Raw genomic sequence first — 18,464 nt, 5'->3', positions numbered from 1 at the left:
AAACCCCCCCATTTCCCTCAGCTGTTCCTCACAGGACTCGTGCTCAGCCCCTTCACCACCTTCACCACCCTTCTCTAGACACCCTCCAGAGCCTCCAAAAACCCACACTGTCCCCTTTAACAAACACAGCACTAACACCAGCCAGCAGAAAGGGCGCCCCACAGCCCCCCAGACTACGATACACCCCTCACACCCCCTCAGGAGAGTGCCACGATCGCTTTACGATCGCTTCAAGACCGCCTAAAGCCCCTCACAGAGCCTCACAGAGACACCCCCCGGGAGCTCCGGGCACCGGCGGGCGCCTGAGGGCAGCGCCGCCCCGCGGCCCCCGAGCCGCCCGGTGCTCCCCGCTCCGCCTCAGGCCTCCGCCCGCCCCCGGCCGCGTCGCCGCACGCGTGACGATGCGGAGCCGCCCCCGGACGAACGGAGGAGCCGGAGCCGGAGCCGGCAGCGGCAGCGGCGGCTGTGGCAGCCGCGAGCCGGGCGGCGCGGGGGCGGCCGAGGTGAAGCGAGGAGAAGAAGAAGGAGCAGTGGGGAGAGCACCGGGCGGCATGGATTACCCCGAGCCGCAGGGCGCTTGGGACCTGCCCGGGGAAGGCGGAGGGGAAAGCGGCGGCGGCGGCGGGGGAAGCGGCGGTGGCTGCTACGGGCAGGAGGAGGAGGAGGAGGAAGAGGAGGAGGAGAGCCGCGGCGTGGAGCATCCCTTGGTCCGCCCGCCTCGCCGCCACCACCTCCACCACCACCACCAGCAGCAGCACCAGCAGCAGCACCAGCTCCGAGCCGCGCTCTCCACCTCGTCCTCCGAAGGGGAGCCGGAGGCCGCCCCTCCGCGGCGGCTCAGCCTGAGCGACTCGGCCGGCGGCGGCGAGTTCGACTCGGCCGAATCCGGCGCCTCCCTGCGCTACTCCACCGGCACCGGCGGCGAAGGCAGCGAAGGAGCGGGGCTGGCGAGCAGCGAGAGCGGCGGCAGCGGCTTCGCCCCGGCGGCCTCGGCGCTGCCCGAGAGGAAGCGGCCGCGCTCGGGGGGGGGGGGAGGCGGCGGGCGGCCCCGCTACGAGGTGGTGCGGGAGCTGGGCGCCGAGGAGGTGCGCTGGTTTTACCGGGAGGACCGCAAGACTTGGAAGCCTTTCATCGGCTACGACTCGCTGCGGATCGAGCTGGCCTTCCGAGCCCTCGGCCCCGAGCCGCGGGAGGAGGGCGAGGCGGTGGAGCCGGTGTGCGTGAGGAGCGGGCTGTACGAGGTGGATGTGGTCAACGCCGAGTGTTATCCCGTCTACTGGAACCGTGAGTGTGGCCGGGGAACCCCCCCTCTGGCAGCTGGGACGCACACACAAGGCCCTCATGGGGTTCCCCGTTATGTGGGGGCTGTCAGTGAGTGTCCCCCGAAGGGATAAGGAGGGGACGCCTCACGCACAGACACCGTGGGCGTCCCTTTGGGGTGGGGGGCACGGCAAAAATATAGCCCCATCGCCCCCATGCATGTTTTGGGGAGACACAGGCCCTTCAGCAGGGGAGCCATAGACCCTTTGCCACCCCAAAAGACACCACATGAGGTAGGGATTGGGCCCATCTGCCCCACACCTGAGGAAGCGAGGTTATGGGGCCACCTCTGCCCGCTATCCGCCCCAAAAAAGGGTCGCCCTGCTCGCACGGGGCACTGGGTTTACCAGGTGGCCCTTTCTGCCCCCATAACACACGCACAGAGGTGAATGGGGGGTCTGAGTGCTGCCTGTCACACGAGGAAGGGGAACGGGTGCTGCTTGATACCCACATGCATTTGGGGACATGGGGTTTGGGGGAAAAGGACCACTCTGTCTCACAGATAACGGGGCGAGGAGGTCAAGTCACAGACATCGAGCAGCATCGGGCATCCTGCCCTCCTGGACACACACTGTGCCCTGGAAATTGGGTACCCCTCACCACAAACTCGAGAGAAGGGGCACTGGATCCCCCTAATGCACCCAGAGGGCAGGAGGCACTGGGTGCCCCCCATGCCGCATGCAAACTCATGGGGGAGAGGGGGCACTGGGCGCTTCTTCGTACGCTTCCATCTGAAAAGGGATTCGGGGAGCTTTCCCTCTTTTTCCCCACTGTGCACCTGCATCTGAAGGAAAGGGGGATCTGGGCATGCACACCCTGGCATACAGAGGTGGTGGAATGGGAGATCTGAGCATCCTCTTGTTTCTTGACACGTACGGGAGAAAGTGGGAGGGAAGGTGACTGCGAACCTTTCTGCTGATGGTTCCCATTTCCTAAATGGGAATGGGTGAGTGAGGGTGGAGATCACTACTCCCCCTGTCCCTCAGTATGTGTTCCCACTGTTCAGAAGGGTGAAAATGAACAATTGTTTGTCCAGTCTCCCTGCCACATGCATGCTTCTGATCCCTTTTCTTTGATGAAGAATGATGGAAGAGACACCTGGCTTCTCTCCTGCTCTCATCCTCTCTGCTAGGAAGGTAAGGGTGTTGTGCTTCATCTCGCCCAGGCCCATCATTCTGCAGGGAGCATAACGTGGGACTTCTTTCTGCTTCAAGGGGATGCAACAGGCATCTCAGATGCACCAGTTCTTATTTCTTATCTTTCCAGCAGAGGGGTGCTTGCTTTACCACCTCAGCTTCAAAAGGAGGTGGTGATGTACGCCTTCTGTCACCCTTCCTCAAGAGGCACTGTCCCTTGCATTCATCTGCCGCCTTTGCTGGAGGAGAGGGGACTTAGGGGAACAGGTGAAGGAGCAGGCACCTCAGCTCTTCTGCCTCTTCCTTTGGAAGGAATTGTGTCCTGAGGTCTTGCTGGATGAGCATACATCTGCTCTCCTGGAACAGATGAGCAGTAGCACCGCTTACCCTCTGTCCCTGTCTCACAGCTGGACTTGCTGTCCTTCCAGGCCAAGGGAAATGTTATGGAGTAGGGTGAGAGATGCAGACTGGCCAAGCAAGCAGTAGACATTGTCCTGGCATGCACTTGGAAGCAGGCAAGGCAATTTTCTCAGATCTCCTCTGCATATTCAGAGGAGAGTCACAGAGGAGCAGCAGAACTGCTTCAAAGGAGCAGATCTAAAAACTAGGGCTTTTGGTTATTTTCCCTCTTCCTTCTCAGCATCTTTACAGGAGGGAGACTATAAAAGACAATACCAGGTGGTACAATTCACTTGTGGTGTGTGACGCTTTCGTCTTTCAAATCATTGCCCCAGCAGATGGATAGTGAGCTCAAGGGGCAAGCAGAGCTCCCAGTGCATGCATGTTTTGAGTTAAAAAAGAGCCTGGGCACAGCTCCTTGTTCAGAAAGTGCATGATTTTTTTTCTGTTAGCACCCTGAAGTCTCAACTGTTGGTTCTTGCTGCATCTGCCACGTAGTTACTGGGAAGATGCAGATAATCCAGGGGGTGAAGAAGCTGCTGCTGTCCCCCTTGCTGGCCGTGCCACGGGGACAGAGGGGAGCGAGTGAGCAGAGCCGTCAGGTAAGGCAGGATTGCTCCTGGTAATGAGAGCACGAGGCTGTACTCAGCAGCAGCTTAAAGGTTTAATTTCTTGACCCAGTGCCTCGTCCATTTTGGAAGCTGATTCAGTCTCCTTAAGCCCGAGGAGCAGATGTTTCAAGTAATAACGTGTGCTGTGCAGAGACAACGTTTGGAAGCGGAGATTCCCAAAGGCTAGCACCAGAAGCAGTGCCGGGCAGGAGAGAAACAAACCCGTGGTGCTGAGAAGACTAACGAAGGGGATATTTTTTAGCCCTCAGAAAGCTGATTAAAAGAGTGCTCAAGCCTTTTCTTCTTATCGGGCCCGCTCGTTTGCAAGGCTGAGATAAACTTCTGGTGTTTCAGGGATCTGTCAGCGTCTTCTGGCCTAACTCCTCCTCTGCTCGCACGTTGCCTTGCCTCTGCCCTGTAAATGTGAGAGTTCTCGCCTTTCTCCCATTCTCTCCTCCCAGGTGAGGCGCTGCGTGCCCCCGTAGGCAGCTGGCCAGCGTGGCTGTGCTGCGCTGCTGCCTGGTGCTCTCTGCCTGGTTCTCTGCTGCGCCCAGGCCCGAGAAGACGGCAAGGTCAGATCCCAAGGATTCTGTCTCCTCTCGCTCTTCTGAAGACCTTGGTGTGGCTGTTATTCCCCAATTACCCCCCTCTGATACGGTGCATGCAGGTTTGGATCCGAAGGGTAGCTCCTACGCTGGTTCCCTGTGATACGGGAGGGAGGTGCTGATGGCATAACCACATCTCACACCAGGCAAGACCGCGAGTAAAGGAGGAGGAACATGCTCTCTGACTGCACGAGCGTGAAAAACAACGAGTACAACTGACTTAAAATATGCTGAGGTGCACGCGAAAGGGTACAGCAACTGCTCTCTGGTTTTGCTGATTCACATTTTCGGTTCAGAGCAAAGGTCAAAAGCTTTTATCTTTGTACTGGCCCGTTTTGTTGCTCTGTTTCACATCTGTACCGTACTTCAGGGAAGGCTGCTATCTCGCAGCAACAATATTGGATGCCCTGACAGTTCTTTAGCAATTGTGTCATCTCAGTGACAGGAAGATGTTGATTCTAGCTGGGCATTTGCTGAAATGTGTTTTTCACTCTTCAGCTCGTCACAGGATTCGTTCGTAGCATCAGGAATATCAGACTGAGTTACAATTTGAGCAGATTAATTACTGAGAATTTTATCCTTACCTTGTGACCTCTGGGATTTATTTAATTAGCATTGTAAAACTTGCAAAGACAGCACAAGAGGACTGAAATTATTCCTGTAGGCTTCCAGATAAGTGAGTAGCTTGGAGTTGGACTGCTTGTTTTCTGTGGATATAAGGGATATTTTATATGTGGCTCTTCCATGTGAATCATTCTACGTTATCCAGACCTCTTCTGCCCTCCCAGTTGAAGAGGGCTGTTTTACACCTGTTTTTCTGTAGATTTACTTAGCCTGGTTGAGTCTGTTTAATCCACAAACTGAGGACTTCTGGGTGTCTCCGTCCTGTTCCTTGGCTCACAAGTTTGTCTTGTACGGCTGTTGGCCTGTCTGGTAGTTGCTTTTCCCTTGCTTTTTGATGGTTACGTTGTCAAGTTGCATGTATTTAGTTCTGGCAGTGTTTTCTTATAAATTTCACCCTCCAGGTAGTCGTCTCCATCCCAGCGTGTTCTCCAGTTTGAATTCTGGCTGTGCTGGGGGCACCCATCACCTCGGCTGATCTCTGTCATGCTGTGGCACCTTTTAAAATTGAAGTAGGACTTCTGTCCAAATCTGTCGGTGTGTGGGGAGAAGCAACAACAAATTATGTATTTCTACAGCCATTTGGAGAGTCTTTGGATGATTGTCTTTTAGGGAAGGCTAAAATACTCCCCTCCTGCACACAGGTTTAGTAAGGGATTTGTTTGTTATTTTTTATAGCATACAAGTTTTTGTACCTAATAGTTGCAGAAGTCTATTAAATAAAATAACCACATTTTGTATTGAAAAAAAAATGGTTCACAAGGATCATCCTTGACTGGAGATGTAAGAGTAACTTTGCTGTACTGATTAAACAGAGATTTGACTGGGCTTAGCCCCTCTGTGAGTGCTGGGGGGGGATCATTTGGTCTTGATTTTAAAATCTGTATACTCAGGCTGGAATTGGGCAGGCTCAAAACTGTTTCAGATGCCTTTGAGCTCGAGCTGAAAGAGATTTCTGAGAAGTGTATACTTCTGTGAGCTGCTTTGTAAATTGGAAGAAGAGGTAGTGGTTCGCAGGTTGTAAAAAGCCTCTGCCAGTTGAGCTTTTTGCAAAATGAGATGTGAAAGCCAGGGGAGCGTTGGCGTCCCTCTGAACCTAGAATCAGCCAGGATTACTGGAAAATCTTGGAGGACAGTGGTTAGTGTTTGGCATCGAATGATGACAAAAGGCTGTTTTGTTAGCAAATTTTATTTTTTTTTTGTGCTTGTTTTGATGTAGGAGGTGGAGGTCAGCAGCAAGATACGAACCCTTTCATACCTCAGCCGCTGGTCGTTGTTAGGACTGTGCTGTAAAGACTAAAAATCACCGTGCTGGAGCTGCAAGGTGCTTCTCTGCTCTGGGCAGGAGCACCGGGTGCTGTGCCTTACCTCAGCAGCACAAATTTCCACACCGGCAACCCAGAACCCATCCTGTGGCCTGGGACCCATGAGACCACTTGCCTGGCTACTTTAATCAATGCCTGCTGTTTCGAGGCTGTGTCATTGGTTTAGGGGTTTTGTCTTCTATTCCGAAACACAGAAAAAGTATTAAAACAGATTTATGAGGCGAGATGAAAATTGAGGGTTTGGAACCAAGAGTGGTTCATATCAGTACGTGGTTTTTATTTTTTTAGTCTGTTTTTCATAGCTGAACGCTTTTTTTAGTTGCTTTTATGGCATGCTTAGAGCATTGCTTTTGGTGTGTTGGCCAGCTGAAGTTGGTTGCTGTTTCATTTGAAGGATGAATACATGAATACTCTTTTCTTGCTTTTCTCCCCAGATATGTTACTCTTCACTTGCTAATAAAATACTGATAGCATACATAGCAAAGTAAAGCTCTACTTTTGCTGATTAAAATCTTTCCTGGGTTCTACTCTTCTGCCTTTTTTCTTCATTTTACCTTCCTTCCAGAAGTTCTTGTTAGCTTAGGTCCGGCCAGCTTCTTCCTACCCAGAAGGCCTAACACCCAGTGAGTACTGCAGATCTGAAATTTGTATCAAAACACAAAGTACGTTTGTGTGTAAATATGCTCTGGTTTCTGGTGCCTCTCCTGGTTTCAAAATGGGTAATCTGGGGCTTTGAGGATGCTTTTTTAAAAAAGGTGGGAGATGTTGGCATTTGGTTTGGATGTGTTTTTGAGGACAAGCTCCTTTTGTGACTTCAGCTTTTGTTTTTGTGATTTGCAAGCATTATTTAAACAAAAATCTGTTCTCTTACTGCCATAAATGACCAGAATCACTCTCTGATGGATGGTATCAACTACAGCTGAGTAGTTTAAGGACAGACTCAGCTTACAAAGTGAGTTGTGCTTGCCCTTCAATGCTGTTTATCACTTTTCCTCCTCGATCTCATCCAGCAAGAATGCAGACGTGGTGGGAATGCAGTGGTTAAAGGTTCTTGGTGAAGAACAGGAGGGTGTTATCCACTGTAACTGGGAAAGCAGAACATGTTTGTAGGATGAGAAGGATCAGGAGTTCCGTTCTGGCTTCATGTAGGTTTCAGTACTGCTTCAGCTGTGGCGATATCAAAGAAATAAGGTGGGACCTAATTTGGAGGTGCCAGGACCAGATTAAAAATGGATTGAATTTCTGTGTATGTCTGTGAGAGGGAGAGGCTGTTTAGGAAGAAAAAAAAAAAAATGAGGGGAAAGAGAACTTGGACAGAGCTCATTTTTTGTTCTGACAGGAGCAAGAGAGTATTTGTAAGATCTGACTCTATAAAAGTTAATAAGCAGAAGAACTGATGGAAGAAAAATTTGCAGAAGAGTGAGAAATAAAAATTAGAAGCACGAGCAATTCTGTTAGTGGTGTGTAAGGCTGAAAAAGGTACGGGTGAAGTATGGTTGCAAGTGTTGGCAGGAGAGGAGGTCAGTAGGGTGGTATGAGGTGTTTGAGTGTGGGTTGCAAGTAGCTGAAGCCACACCTGGCATGGGGACACACAGAGACTGTAAATGTTGTGAATTGCATGGTAAGTGAGCTCTGAGATGAAGGAAAATCCCTGCAGAGGAGGAAGAGGGAAGGAGCTGAGAGAAAGGGTTAGTGTGCCCTTGAATACATTCGTCGTGTTCATTAGTGGTACTGGTAGGTCTCAGGCGTGCACAGAAAAAATCTTAATTTATTTTTTTTTTAAATATTCCTGTATAGGAACCTGCTTGCTCAAACTGTGCATACATAATCGTTGCTTCTTGGTGCTAGAGAGCTTGCTAGCAAAGACCGACTGAAGAGCACCTCCCAGCAGAGCACGTGCACTTCGAGCTGCGGGTGCAAAAGTCCCGTGACTTTCAGTGGGATTCGAGCATGTGCTCAGCTTTTAGGAGTTCCCCGCATGTTTGTCATGTGGCATGGTCATTCTTCTGTGGTTCAGTTTAGCTTTGAGCTCGTGCTGCTTCAAAAAATGCAAGCTGCTGTGGGTTAAAAAAGGGCTGGTAAGGGACCAGCTCCTACAGCTGGGACTGCAACACTGCAGCAACAAATTTTGCTGCTGGAAGCGCCTCACTTCAGAGTATCAGCACTGAAATTTGATAAGCTATTACAATGGATTAGGATTCCATAAAAATAAGGCCCTAAACTTAAAGCTGCAACCCTGTTTCACGTTTCAACAGTCCAATTTTTTTTTTTTTGAGTGTTTCCAACACATCTTTGACATGGCTAGTGAGGTGGGCTTTAAGATTTTGTATTAAACCGTTGGGTTCAAGTTTGTGTAAAGAGTGATTGCAGAGATGATGGTGAAACTGCTATATAAAAACAGAAAAGTCCTTCCTGAAGAACGTGGTACAGGCTATAGTTTGGGGTGATGTACAGCAATTGAGATGAAAGATGACTTTAAAGGTATTCATCTCTTTCTGAGAGGTTTCTTCTGCACTCGATGTTTGAACCAGCCCCAAAGATCAGCCTTTCTCTTTTTGTTTTGGGTTGCTCCTTAGTGTAAACCAATTAAAAATGGTTCAGGGAAAAGCTACAACAAGCTGTTGCTTGAGTACTTTGTGTGGTCCTGATAAAAAAGAGGTGATTTCACCTTCACAGCTGAGCAAAATACATGGTCCTCTCTAGCAGAGCCTGACATTGAAGCGAGCGCAGAGGCTTGCATGTGTAGCTGCCCTGCAGATCAGAGCTGGGAAAGAAAATCCCTTCTATGCCAATCAGATTGCTCTTAATATGTTTAGTCTCTGTGAAACTCATAAGTAACTTCCACCTGTAATCTTGAAATTGGCTCCGTAAAGCAATTTAGAATTATTTGATGGACCAGCAGAATAATATCCTTTACCACTCAGAGAATGAAATCTCATTTGATCTGGATGCTCAGTAAAATTCTGTCTCTCTAAATTCATGTAGCTACGTCTATTAAGTTTTCTGAGGCCAAGATTTTACCCTTGAATTCCTCTTTAGGTTATGTTGTTACTTCTGGAAGAGCAGAGCAGCTTGCTGTGTTTGCAGTTAAACAAGGGAAGGTCGTCCTGGCCGTGATTAAAGAATGGCTCCATTTATTTAAATATCGGGAGCCTGCTCTGTCCTGAAATGATACACTGGGAAATAGCTAGAAAGCTATAGAACAGTAAGCTGTAGCAATAAGTCCCTTACCTAACGATTATGGAAATAATAAAATTTTATTTTTTTTGTCTTTTATTACATCTGTTTGTTCACCCCGTGTGCAGTCTGGTCAGTAAAACACAGGACTCTTCCGTCTCATGATCAGCTTCTGTAACCATCTATTCTCCTAATTAAGCTTCCTGTTCTCATGAGTGTTTTTTTTTTCCTTTTTTTTTTTTCTTTATGAGACTACAAACCCAGTCATAAGGGAACTAAGTAAGAGGAACACCTATTTCCCTGCGAACTGTGCTCTGTGTATTTGCATTAGCAAAGGTAGGAGCATCATTACCACTGGAGAGGCAGTCACAGCGAGTGTCTTTAGGTGGGTAGGATGCATGCTGGTGCTGCTTGGATAACACCAGAGCTTATCCTTTCACACCAATGAGAAGTCTGATGGCCTGTGCAATAGTTAACACATCAAAAATATACTTTCTAAGGACTGAGAAAGTAGCAATGAATAGCAAATGCTGAAAAGTCCAGAGCAGCATCAAGGATACTGTTGTAGAATAGGTTTATTTCCGTGGCTCGTGTCAATGTGCAGGTTCCTGTGTGTATTTTACATTGCACGTCTTGGAGTGCAGCACTCCCAGCAATGTTCAGCGCTTTCTAGAAGAACTGTTAATAGCAAACAAACAAAATCAAAACAAACAAAACACATTCTTGCACATTTTTCCCTCCTCAGTAAGTGTGTGGGCACCTCCCTTCATTATTTAAATAGCTTTCAGCTGAGATGTCACATATTGTAGCCTCACAGTTCCATTCAGTTTGTGCAGATAGGATCCTCATGCACTAGACTTTGTTCACAACTGTGGTAGCAAGGAAGCCAAATTGAAGGAACAGAAATTACTGCACCAGAAAGCAGAAGTCCTGCATGTCAAGCTGACCACACTTTATGAACTTGTGTTACTTATCCAGCCCTTTGGCTTTGTCATATTCAGCAGAATGTATGTTTTGATCTTGATCTTGGAGCCTTTGAAGATTATATTAACCTTTTAGATCTCATTTGTGGGTAAATTGTCACAGCTGGCTGGAGCCTGGCATGTGGATGGAGCTAGAAGAGCCTTGACTTTGCCATCAGACCTGAACAAGTTGCTTCAAAGCAATCAAACCAAGCTTACTGCATCTTGCTTTCTTCTGATTTTATTGCATCTCTGCATCTCCAGGTTATGTGCTAGCTTGTATTGATATTTCTGAAACAGACCTTTGGTTTTCCTGTTTAAGCTCTGTAAACTTTTAGTTATAAGCTTCTCTGGTCTTAGTTTTGCAAGTTTTCTTGGCTCTTATCAAGGGACGTGAAAGAGGCTTATGAGCCACGGTCTATGCTGTACACTATTTAAATTTAGGTATTTTTTTTTTTTTTTTACTATTTTGCCATTTTAAGCAAAACAAATGGTTGTGTTCTCGTAGAAATAGAACAAGAAGAAAAGAGCAGGCAAAATCTGCTCCATTATTACTTTTCCTGCCGTATCCTGAAGGATTTACATAGCTTTTTCCATGCAATTGATATTTGGGTGGTGGTCACACAATTCAAAGATCTTCACAAAGAAGAATAGCTGGAGGTTATAGGTATATAGGTTACTGCACCGTACTATGTGTTGCATGTAGTTCTTATTTCCACACAATTTTCTTCTTAAGAGGATTTAGGTGTTTCTCAGGGTGTAAATTGCATGTATCCTTGTCTCCTCACGTAATTACAGCTCTTGTATTTAGCTTTTCAGGAAAAAAAAGGACTCGTTTAAAAATGTATAAACCCTTTGTTGCAGTCACTTAAACTATTTTTCTCCAGAAGTGGTGAAATATGTATGACTAATTAAAACAAAGTGCTTTTCATTAGCTCCTAATCTCTGCCATTCGAACTTCTGTAGGACTTCTTGTGTAAATATGCCCTGGAAGTGTCTAACCAGCCAAACCTATTGGTATCTTTCAGCTTGGAGCATCGCCAGCTGCAGATTATATGGCGTAAGACTTAAGGCAGTAAAGAAATCGAGGCAAATCCTTTCCTAGGGATCAAGGTTGTAGGGACAAAGATAAACAACGTTTCATCTTACAGATCTTGAATTCTGTATTGGTGGGGGGAACAAAAACGTATTATGATGTAAATAGCCTTGTATTTCATTCCTCCATAAAAGAAAAAAATGCTGGAAGACTTTAGCTTAAGCCTTCTAAAATCATCTGAACATTGAAGACACGAATGAATTTATGGAGGGTGGATAGGAATGAGTGAAACAGGGTCTCAAAATGACTATTTGGGTACATCACTTTTTAATGGTGATCAATGTAGTAGCCTGCGTTGAGTTCACTGGCTGAATCAGAGTAATCTTTAAGTACCAGCACCTGTCTGAGATAAAGCAGCGTTGTTTACCGAGGCGCACCTTTGCCGTTTCCCACAGCCAAGCAGCTGATAGGGAGCAATCTCTGCTGTGTTGTAATCGCCTCCTTTCCCCACCCGAGCCAAGGCAGGACTTGGGATTATCTTTAGCACAGTGCTCTTGCTTTGGAGCTGATGTACCCCTTGCTTAGTTTGACCCAAACCAAAATCCAGCGTTGCTCATATGGTACAGCCAACATTGCTCCGTTTTCAAAACCCAGATATTAATGGGAAATTGTTCTTCCCAACTTCTAACAAGAGGTAATATGGCACAGTTTGTTGTCATCTCTGATAAATTTGGTGATTTCAGTTCTGATAGTTTCCAAGCCATGCCCCTGATGGAAGGAAACGTCGTTTGCTTGCCTCCTGCACCCAGAGGTTTTCCTGCAGAGGTTTCCCAGCAGGAGAACAACCATCAAACCTGCCACTCAGCAGGAGCCAAGGAACGAGGCAAGAGGCACCGTGGCTGCAGCAGCAGGGTGAGACGGTTCAAAGGCTGCGGGGCAGCAACTCCTGGGTCTCTCCGAAATCCCACTGAGCTTTGGACTGTGGAATAACCTTGCTCAGTTTTTAAAGCCCTGGTCTGAAAACAAAGCTCCCTAATAATCTGTCTTTGGATCTGAGGGTGATTTATAGATGAAGTGTTTTCCAGATAAATGCCCTTTCCAGCCCTAGAGCCAGATACATTAGTTTATTCCTAAACTGAATTATACTGTAAAGATTTTACAATAAATTCTTTCTTATTTCAATCATGCCTTTTTTTTTTCATCCTGGCTGAGCCTTTCTGGAGGAGGCTCTTGCCCATCTATTATTTGAGAGTTGCTGTTGAATGCTGCCATCTACTATTATTTTTTTTAAAGAACCATTGTGGGAAAGTTTCTTGGGCAGAAATAGCCTGAAAATGTTTATTTTAATTGCTAATGCTTAGAATTTTAGAAATCTGGAGGTGGAAATTCCCATGTGAAAACCTTGAAACCCTTCAAAAAGGAAAAAGAGGAGTCTTGTATTCATTCGGTGCCGAGTATAAAATAGTATTCATGTGCCTTTTAAAAAAATCTTTCTCTGGATTCAGTGAGTGGAGCCTCGTAAAATGCTTAGTCAAGAATTAAGGAATTGCTTGCAGATTTTCCCAGTAAGGATCGACATCTGACATGCCTGTGTCATCGGTTCAGCAACAATGGGATCCTTTATATGCACTCGCATCCTATGTGTGCTTCATTTTTTGCTACAGACAGTGCTTTGTTGTATGAGCAGCCAAACTGGATATGTGTGTGTGTTAGCTCCGCTGAAAAATGCGGATATCTGACGGGTGTAAAATGTAGGGGGACACAGCGAAGGTTAAGACAAGCACATGATGAGCAGCTCCTGTTCAGACTCACTTTTTGTTCTGGGTGCAGCTCAGTGTAACGTTGCTGTGGCTAAAGCTCTCATGTCGAGGAAGCTCGTTTCAAATACTGATGTTTCACACTTTATTGAGGTAGGTTCCAAAACCAGTTTAAATTTTCACGGAAAATTTGTAGTGACTGTTGATTTCTGCAGTTTAAAGCCACCTCTTGTTTTGCTGATGGTTTGCATTCATTTTCATTAGCACCCCAGCCTTTTTATCCACCTGGTTGGATCATCAGTATCTGAAACATCAGAAATTCAGGGCATAACAACTCAGCCCTACTGGGGAGAGCTATTTTAGCTGGGAGAACAGAAGTTGAATGGCAGAACCTGTGCTGCTTCTGGTTGCATTTTGGTCAGGCCAACCAGGCTGTGGTCTGTGTTCGTGCAGAGCTGGTGGTACAGGGAGGTCAGAACATTTGACCAGCATTTGGAGAAATGCTGCTTGCCTGTAAATCTTTTACGGGAAAGGTTTTGAAAGCGGCTTTGGAACATTTGGAGTGTTCCTGCCCTGTGGGGAGATCATTGCAGGGAGATTTTCCTGTTGCTTTCGTAGGTTGTCGATGCAGTGGTGCGAGGGATGGAGAGTTCAGAACAATTCAGAGGTTCCAAGTAAATAAGGGAGGTGCTGGCAAATCTCTGCTACTTACACATTCTCACCTGTGAGCAGCTGGCATGAAAAGTACTTAAAATACTTGTGCTGTGTATCAGCATCCATGGGCACAAGGCAAGTTAGGGGCATATCTGTATCAGAGGGCAGTGCAGAGGCTCCTGAACCTGCATCCAGCAACCCTACATCCAGCTAAGTGGGACATGGCCCATCCCAACGTGGTGCTCAGGCAATGAGAGATCTGCTGGCAGCTCTGCTGAGCCCCGCTGTGCTCCTGCCAGCCTGGTGCCAGGTCAGGCATCTCTGCTTTCTGTCTTTTGCTCAGGAACCATGAAGTCTTTGTGCTTTCTATTGACTTTTTTCATTGCTTGGTTGTTTTTTTTTTTTTTATTATTATTTTTGTTTGCATTTTACCCCATTAATGTTCCTTTACTTTTTTTTTTGCATCTATTGTTTCTCTTTCAGCTGTTACCGGTTGTTCTCCCACCTTCCAAGTAGGAATGTTTTTTTGGGCAGTAAAACCTAGCGCTTTTTTTTTTTCCCATTCCCTTTTCCAAGCCTCTCCTTTTGTGGTTGAGGACTTCTTTGGAGAGCTGAGCTTGTGCATTAGTCTGTACACACACCAAATGTTTGCATTTGGCTGAGTTTCCCTTTATATCTGCAGGATGCAGCAGCACGCGTGAGCGTGCGCTGGAAATCAGCAGTGGGATCACCCGGGGGTCTCGTTCAGCCCCCTGGGTTTCTGTGCCAGTCCCACGAGGCTGGAGGTGCACAGACACAGCTCAAACACCCAGCACTGCTGATCTCAGTCTTCCAGGTATAGGAGGAGAAATTCTGAGCCGAGCTAGTTAAAATGGATAGTGGTGTCTCAGCTTCCTTCAGGGAGTTGTGTAATAGGAGAATTCCTGCTCCCTGCAGCCCCAGTATTTAGTCGGGGCATCAGTCATGGTTTGGTGAATAGATACCAGGCCATGTTCTTTCAGAGACTTTTGTCTTGTCATGTGGGCAGCAAATGCTCTGCACCCAGCCTCCTCGTTCAGAGTGCTGAAAATGAAACTAGAGTGACAGGGACTGAAAACGACCCTCACTGCAAGACTGATTTTCATCAAGAAATAACTTGAAATACATCCTTTATGTTAAGTGATATGCAAACGGAGTTATTTTAAGTGCTATTCCCAAAGGAAACAAAGCTCTGTGCAGTCAGGGTAAGCTGTGTGGTTTTGTCTCCTCGTTCTGCATCATCCTTATGACTTTGAAACCCCTGGTTCATATTGGTCAAATTGCATAGAGAAATGTTTTATATACAGGGCAGCTGGGTAGAGAGGAGCATAATCCCATTAAAGTTGGGCTCTTTTTCGAAATCAACCCTGAATAAATTTTGCAGAATGTACATCTTTCTGTCCATCCTTCACATCCTCAAACACACAGCCCCGTGGGAAGACGTGGTGTTTCTCAAGGCAGTTGCAGATACCTTGTTAGGGGTCCCAGCAGAGGGAGTGTAACTCTTTCATCAAAACACCACTGAGTTCCCTTTCCCTTTTATCTGCTGTCAGTCTGTGATCTGTAGCATTAAAGAATCTCGTTTGATTTTTTAGAAACTGAAAAGATTCCTGTAATGCGTGGACAATGGTTTATAGATGGTACGTGGCAACCTCTGGAAGAGGAGGAAAGTAACCTAATAGAGCAGGAGCATCTCAACCGCTTCAGAGGCCAGCAGCTGCAGGAGAGCTTTGATATGGAAGTATCAAAACCTGTTGATGGAAAGGAAGGTAAGATCACTTTTATAGTATGTTTTCTGGACAGCTGGGGTCTTTTTCTTTTATAAGAGCATGATCTGTGATGGTTTTTCCGTCCTATATAATGAGCAATATTGTAGGCTTCAGTTTGCTCTCCCCTTCTCCAGTGCATCTTAATGTTGTAGGATTTCCTGCTAGCACATTTGATGAACACTAAAATTATATTCATGGATCAACTTTTTGCTCCCACTTTGCTTTGTTTGAAATCTTACTTCAAACTGAAATCTCTTTGTGGGCCAAGAAGAGCGTCAGTGTCTGAATGCAGACTGGCTCTCAGCTCTCTAGCCCATGTTCCTAACTCTGCCCTAAAGGGAGCATCAATTTTACAGATGACATTTACGGATCATTTTCCATTCTAGTTCAATCTGTGACTTTATTAGAGTAGTTTTCAGCTATAGAAAATCTTAGGCATTCGTACTGTTATGTAAATCCTTATACTTAATGACCAGGCTGAGGATGCCCAGTTAGTGTTCTTGGGAATCTCAGTCAAATGTATTTAACGTTTTTAAGAATAGTCTTCTGAAATTACTGTCTGTCTATTGCATGCAGTTGAACTGGTTGCTCTGGGTAAGCGTAGCACAGCAAAACTCAGTATTTTTGGCTTTCACACCTTGCTTTTGTGTTTTGGTTGTCACTTGTTCCACTTCCACAAAAAAAAGAGCTGCAAGTACAGAGCTCTTCCAGTACATTTTAGTAGCATTTTGGTTGTGTTATTCTTTACAGAGCAGCTTTATGTTTAAACTTCTTTAGAATGCAGCTTTTTTTGTACAGAATGAAGGAGTAGCTGTGTTTTGGCCATGAGCATGGAGGAGTTCTATGGGAACTGCGTGACCATGCAAGGAAAACCTTGTTAATAATTTAGAAGCAAGATAGTATTCAGGGTTCTTCTGTAATAACTGTAGGGAAAATCAGAAGAGCAATTTTTGACTTACAGAGCTTTGTTAGTAATGCAGGAAGCAGTTAAGTTCCTAACTCCCCTCAAAGCTAGAAAAAACTCTGAATTATTTTTTTTCTATTTGTACCACTTTAAAAATTCTTTCCCTCTGGCCAAGCCTGCAGTAGCCTTCTGCTTTAACAGCTCTGTCAGGTAGGTACATGAAATTGTGTGACCCCTGAGCCACAGAACTGTGCCAGCAAAAACCCTCTTTGGAAGGGCACTGTTACCTGTTTTTAAATGTGCTAATATTTATTGTTTCAGTGGACTGAAACAAAGCTCAGCTTTGCTATTACAGCTGTACCCTCCCCATGAGTGCAGTGTTGTTCTGGTAGGGCAGTATGCTTTTGCTTGGAAAGCACATCTTTATGGCTGCTGAGTGCTTCCAGCCTTTGGTAGCTTAACTTTGCATGGAAGGAAGGAATAATGTCTGTTTGCACTTGAGTGCACCTCATTGTGTAAGGGTTGGAGCTCAGGTGGGCTTTTTTCAGCAAAAGTCTGGCTTATGGAATAGAAATTTTCAGATTTGGGGCAGAAAAGATTGAGGAAAGTGGTGAGAAAGATACAGTCCCTGTTACTTACAAAAATATAAAAGACCAGAAAGAGATTCCAGAGAGATTCCACCAGAGCTTTTTTTGAAAACCAATGTAAAAAATAATAGCTCTGTATGCAGTCACCAAAACCTTTCAATAATTTTTTGTAGTAATAGGGGAGTTGCAGAAAAATTATTAAACAGTAAGTGTGGGAAGTGATTTTGTCATGATGATGTGCCTCTAAAACATCTCTGGTCAGCTGGCATCTATGATTGCCATCTGCACACAGCACTGGGAGAAGCTTTGTGACTTGCGTGGTCTTGGGTGAAGTAAACCTAACTAGCTGAAGTGCTGAATTCAGCTTAAATTCCTTAAATGCCTTGTTGCTACAAATCGTTGTAATTGCATCCTGTATTAAATACATTTGGTCCCACCAAATTTTCCAGGTAGCTGTTATTAGCTGGTATGACAAATGGAAGTTAGAATAGATTTGTAAAGTATCACTGGAAGGCAAAATGGCTGTTCACGATGCTGTGATAAAACATTGTAAATGGTGAAAAAACAGCCATCTTACGTGACTCCTCAGCAAAAGTGAAGGCAATCTGCTGTAACAAAGCCTCCTATTACTTACATATAATTACTTTATTATTTGAACATGCTACTTTGCATCATAAATAATGAAAAGCTAGCTTGGCAATGAGAACCTTGTTGATACTCAACTGACAAACTGGGTGGTTCCTGATTTTTCCCCCAGTTTTTGCTGTAAGTGATGGCAGCAGGCTGAGAAGCTAGGAGCAGGTTCCCATTCTGCTGCTTCTGCTTTGGATAACTTTGATAATCCTTCTCAGCCTACTACATTGGGGCAGCATACAATATCGTGCAAGCTAGCATCTAAGATTCAGTGTACAGTTCATGTGCTTTTTTTTTTGTTCTCTGAAATCTTTTCCTGGAGAAAACAGAGCAAGTTTAGCAGTGTTGAGCACCCTCAGCTTTTCAGTAGCCTGCTAGCACATCGCTGGCATTGGATTGACCCCATTTAAGCACAGGCTGAGCATGCTGTTCTCCTTGTTTGTGTAGAATCAGCCATACAGATGAGTTCAGCTTTGCAAAAAGGGGCAATGAGCACTATGCATGTTACCTGTGCCCGTTCCTTGGCATTGTCCAAGCAGATTAATGTCACCTTTAGTAGTCCTGCAATATCTAGTTGATCTGGATTTTGTTCCCAGAAGGTTATGCTCTGTAGGAGTTCATAGATGAGGTTCCCAGCTACCAGAGCTCTTCCTGCTGCTTGTAGAAATGAGACAAATTCCTGAGATTTCTGGAGGGATGCTTAGCCCTGAATGTGTTAGCACCTGTAATGCCTTAAGAGGCCAGTTACCGGAGATCTCTGAAGTGCAGCGTGCATGTGAGGTGTGGGGATGCTACAGCTGATTCCCCAGGCCACCACAGACCAGGCAGATGTGTACATGGTGAGAAGGGATGGTGAGGGCACGAGCCTCTCTCTCCTCATCGACTGTGCAGGATGTTCTGCCCCCTGAGATGCCTCAAACCAGGCCAGAGGACTGTGACCAGAATACCAG

General features: G+C 46.2%; 1 protein-coding gene across 3 annotated transcripts in view; it reads left to right on the top strand.

Annotated features, from left to right (window-relative positions):
* Window positions 1-459: 459 nt before the first annotated feature.
* Window positions 460-18,464, top strand: part of DDHD1 (DDHD domain containing 1) — a 65,859-nt gene continuing 47,854 nt past the window's right edge. For all 3 annotated transcript variants that reach the window (XM_032188302.1, XM_032188303.1, XM_032188301.1), the window contains exons 1-2: window positions 460-1,284; window positions 15,217-15,390. In XM_032188302.1, coding sequence (XP_032044193.1) covers window positions 552-1,284; window positions 15,217-15,390 — 907 coding nt within the window. In that variant the 5' untranslated portion in view covers window positions 460-551. The remainder of the gene's footprint in view (window positions 1,285-15,216; window positions 15,391-18,464) is intronic.

The sequence above is a fragment of the Aythya fuligula genome, chromosome 5 (genome assembly GCF_009819795.1).
Source record: "Aythya fuligula isolate bAytFul2 chromosome 5, bAytFul2.pri, whole genome shotgun sequence".
Classification (NCBI taxonomy): Eukaryota; Metazoa; Chordata; class Aves; order Anseriformes; family Anatidae; genus Aythya; species Aythya fuligula.
The sequence above is the reverse complement of the archived record's forward strand: the minus strand, read 5'-3'. Positions and strand labels throughout refer to the sequence as shown.